The 4,433-nt window shown below is 42.1% G+C and overlaps 1 protein-coding gene across 1 annotated transcript in view; it reads right to left on the bottom strand.

The window, feature by feature from the left end:
* LOC104161863 (macrophage migration inhibitory factor-like) overlaps nucleotides 1–4,433 on the bottom strand; it is a 5,667-nt gene that overhangs the window by 771 nt on the left and 463 nt on the right. Inside the window, exon 2 of the mRNA XM_009700436.1 lies at nucleotides 3–145. Coding sequence (XP_009698738.1) covers nucleotides 3–145 — 143 coding nt within the window. The remainder of the gene's footprint in view (nucleotides 1–2; nucleotides 146–4,433) is intronic.

Genomic DNA, 4,433 nt, shown 5'->3' with positions numbered 1-4,433 from the left:
TCAGCAGGTCACAAAGCAATTTGGAGTAGATCTTGTTCTCCTGCTCCCCTATCTTGCCAATACTGTAGAGAAAGCACATAGCACAGGGGTCTGTGGAGCCACCAAAGGACATCACCTGATCAGGAGAGATCTGTATTGCTAGATACTGTTGGAAGAAGAAGAAAAGGAGTATTATTTTCCTTTGCCATACTAAGAAAATCCAGGCAGGTATTTGTGTACCTAAACTGCAGTGAAAATAGATGCATGCCTATCAGTTATGCTTTTGAAATTCTCCTGCATGTACTTCCTTGCACTTCCAGGCTTCCTAAATATTTTCCTGCAAGTCACAAAGCTGAGAAGGTATGAAATACAACCATATTCCCACGGCATACCTTTTGGGAACAGGCACTGCTGTCACAATTCTTTCATCTATAGCAGAATGGCTATATTCTTAACTAAAAGCACTAGCAGCACATAAAATAATAAAAAAAAAGGAGTCCCAGGCACTCAGAGATGCTTTTCACTAAAACGCAAATAGTTTCACTCTTGTTCTTATTAAGTCACCCTGCAGCATAGATCCTTCCCTTCTTCTCCTTGAAGACTTTTCTCCACACCTTGCTTGCTCTGTGTTGCTAGGTTTTCATGTGTTGACATCTTACTGTACAGAATTGTGTTCTGTTCTGAGGCATTCACTGCTGTGTCAAGGGACAGTAAAAAGACATCATGCTATTTAGGCTTGAGAGTCTTGGTTCCTAATAATTGCTCTGGCTGGGTAAGGACAGTTGTGGAGAAAACAACTGCACCTTGTGTGCTGGGCTGCCCACCTCCAGGCTGAGCGACTGCCTCTGGCTAGCCAGCAGCAGATGCTCTCCTTTTGTACCCAAACATGCATGAAGCCTGGGACAAAAATGGATGGGTGGTCTGGGGTCCACCATGTAAGCAGGCTCTGCTGAAGCATTCAAAATAGGGCAAGAGGCATGCGTGGGTATTGCTCTAGAGGATGGAATCGCCGAAATGCTCAGTGCCTGACAAATGCTGCTGGTCTTTCAGTGAACACCATGCATTATAAATAATTGCAACCTTCAACCTCAGTGTGCCCAATTACCTACTGAAAGATGGATTCTGGATGCTCAGCCTGGGTACACTGTTGGAAGGAGAACCCTGCAGTAACATCTTTACTGACTTTGAATTTTGGGTAGAAAGTTCAAGTGCTCCAGGAGCGCAGTGACCTGCCATACCTCCAGGACCTCTTCTGAGCACCAAGCTCTCCCTGCCTGTGCGGGAAGATCAGGTGCAAGTTGGGGGTGTGCAATTGCATTGCTGCCGCCCTACGTTCCAGAGAGATTTTGCACCTCACTGGTGTCTTCCCTGATGAGGTAAATGTGAACTGACATGTCAGAGGTCTAAATCAACATCCCCCTCATTAAACAAAATACAGCCTAATCCTACTTTTGTTCTTGATAGCAGGAAAAATAGAAGAAAGTATCTATGTTAATATTAATGACCAGCCTGCAATTTTGCCTGCTGCTAATACACAGTGTCAGATCCACACACTGGGGAATCCAGGGATCAGTTCCTTTGGCATCCATCTGGCTTCTGTTTTGTTCTTACCCACGTTTATTAGCAGCGCATCATTGGAAGTCAGCAGCAATTAACCCTCTTCATAAAACAAGCTAGCCTGAGTACCAGGAGTTGTCTGGGTAATTAGTCTTGGCTGTCAATTACAGCTTGTTTGGGTGCAAGGTGCATCAGACGACAGCACTACAGGATAAGCCAAGGAGATCCTGCTGAGGTACCACTTGCTTGGCCCTGTTCTCCCCTGGCTGGATACCCTGTGCTCTCAACTTTATGCCAAATGTAGGTGCATATATGCCTTTAACACCTATCCCAGAAGCAGTTTATTATTAAAAAAAAAAAAGACAAGCTGAAGTGTTAACCAACATTATTTTCTTCTTAGAGCAGTTTGAAAATGTTTTTCCATTTGAACTGTTTGAAACAGTTTTTCCAGTAGAAGAAAACCCTATTTAAATAAAAATAAAAATCTGTATTTTTTTCAAATGGTACCATTTCCTGCGAGAGGAAAGCTCTGCATTCCAGCCCACCCTAATCCTTTCCTTCTTTCTGTGTTGTAACTAAGAGACTCTCCTTTTCCTGTTGCCTCCTTTGTCACGAAGATCTTGCATGTCCTCTTCAAAAAAATCTCTTTGTTGTTCCCTGTACATTTCTAAGTCCCACTGCATATCCCTTCCACACGGCTGCACAAACCTGTTCCAGCTGCATCCCAGCCCTGGCCTCTAGCTTTATATTCAGGAGCTGTTATGCAAGAACCACCAGCTGACACACCCCCACCTCCCCAATAGCAAGTACTTCTTTGGTAGACTGATAAAAAAAATGGTTTTTTTTTGAAGAGGGATAGAACACCAGTTTTCCATAAGAATTTCATTATATTACTGCGTGTGTTGGGAAAAAAAAATCTTATCCCCATTTACAGTTAAGTCTGTTTTCTGTGGAGATGAGGCTTATACAAGCCTAAAACATGCTTCTGACTATTCCCCGAGATAACTAACTTTGGTCAAACTAGGCAGAGATTGATCTCCTACATGTTTAATGAGACTGGTTGATTGCATAAAGCTCCATTACAGTCCCTGGAGAAAGAGGGACCCCTTTATCAGACAAACAATCTGCCTGGAAGAGACACAGTAGAACCAGCCTTCTCCAGGTCGATTGGCTTTTTAACCTGACATCAAATCAATTTGATGAGAACATCCAACCACATACAACTGTCTTTTAAAGTCTACAGCCATACGACAACCAACAGAAATATTCTAATTATCAGTGCTGAACTGAGAGTTCCTAATTGGTCAAAGAATTGTCAGTACTATTAACCATACCACCACTGGTGGGATCCATGGCGCGAGTCCAATGCAGAACCTGACTGGAAGTCACAGAAACACTTAAATTTTTCTTCCATGAACTAGCTGAAATCTTGCTGCAAGTTAAGCTGGCTGCTTCCTGCCTTATGTCACTGAGGAAGCAAAAAAAAATAATGTTCCCATCTTTTCCATAACAGCCTCCCTCTTCAGCCGTCTCTCCTAGAAGAGCCAGAGTATCTGTTCATCCTTATAGTCTCTTATTTCTTTAGTGTTTTTCCTTTGGTGCATCTCTAATCTGCCTACATCTTTCTCAAAGCAAAGTGCCTGAGGCTGGATGGAGTAGTACTGCCGAGGCTTACTTCTACCTTGTGCACAACAGAAGTGAGATTCTCCTGCTCCCAAGCGTTGTCTTATTTGTGTTGTAACCCACAATAGCTCCCCAAATCTTTTGCTCCTTAATGAATTATTCTTTGTCTTTTGTGCAATTTGACTTATTAATCAGCTATTGAAAGAAAGCTTCTTGACTTAGGAAGGTACCTCTTACTACCTTCTTGAATTTGAATTCTTACTGTCTTCTGTGCATACAAGCTATTGTCATCTGCACATCTCAGTCCACCGAGACTTTACTGGAAGTGTTGACTAGACCTAAGCATGAGGCACTACTGTGGGACTGTTAAAAATGTTCCTGATTTTGACAAAACCGTGCCAGCTGCTCGCAATTTTCTTCTTACCATTTTTAAGACATTCAAAGTTTGTTCTAATATTTTCAGTTGTCCCACTTGGTTTTTAATTTTGAGTCCATTTTTCCCTCTTCTTCTCTTCTCAGGACACTTCCAGCTGTGGCAGTTATCTAATGATTGCTAAGGGGTTCAGAGATCTCTGTTGCCATCTTAAGTAGTCTGTGGTGACTATCATTTCAGAGCACTTTGTTTCCATGTAGAGCAAAGATCTACTCAAGAACTTCAGGTGTCCCAGGGCATAGGGAAATGTTCACTGGGGAGCCCTCAGAGTCCTTTCTGTAGGCACCAGAACTGCATTCTTTCTACAGTTTCAAAGCATCACTCCCAAAGTAAAATAAGAAACATGAAAATGCATTTGCTAGTGAATACATAGAAAGGGTACTTCACCAAGCGGCTAAAAATCTATAAGCCAATTCACTTAAGTTACTGCTGCTACAGCAACTGAGGAGTAGCTTGTGTTATAGAGCCTACAGCTCTATAGAGAAGCTTTCACTTTGTTTTTCATATTCATAGAGAGTCTTCAGTAAGCAACTGATACAGTGACTAGTGACCTTTCAGGATTAATTAAGAAAATAAAAGCCTTATAAAACCTTATAAGACCCTTAATGGCAGTATTTCAGTACTTTACCTCAGTAGCATATTGCCATGGGTTTTGGCAGGTAAAAATCCCTGAGTTTGGTAATAAAACCAGCGGACGGATTTTACTCTGGTATTTTGACTACAAGTAGCAGGATGTCACATGGGTATTTTTGCTAGATGTCCAAACAAGCTGAATACTTTATTTTTTTCTTCAGCTGTAACCACTAGGCTACAGGCAATTTGGTGGCAGGGAACAAGCACC

Source organism: Cariama cristata, unplaced genomic scaffold (genome assembly GCF_000690535.1).
Source record: "Cariama cristata isolate BGI_N322 unplaced genomic scaffold, ASM69053v1 scaffold17995, whole genome shotgun sequence".
Taxonomy (NCBI): Eukaryota; Metazoa; Chordata; class Aves; order Cariamiformes; family Cariamidae; genus Cariama; species Cariama cristata.
Note: the sequence above shows the minus strand (reverse complement) of the source record. Positions and strands in the feature narration are given on the sequence as shown.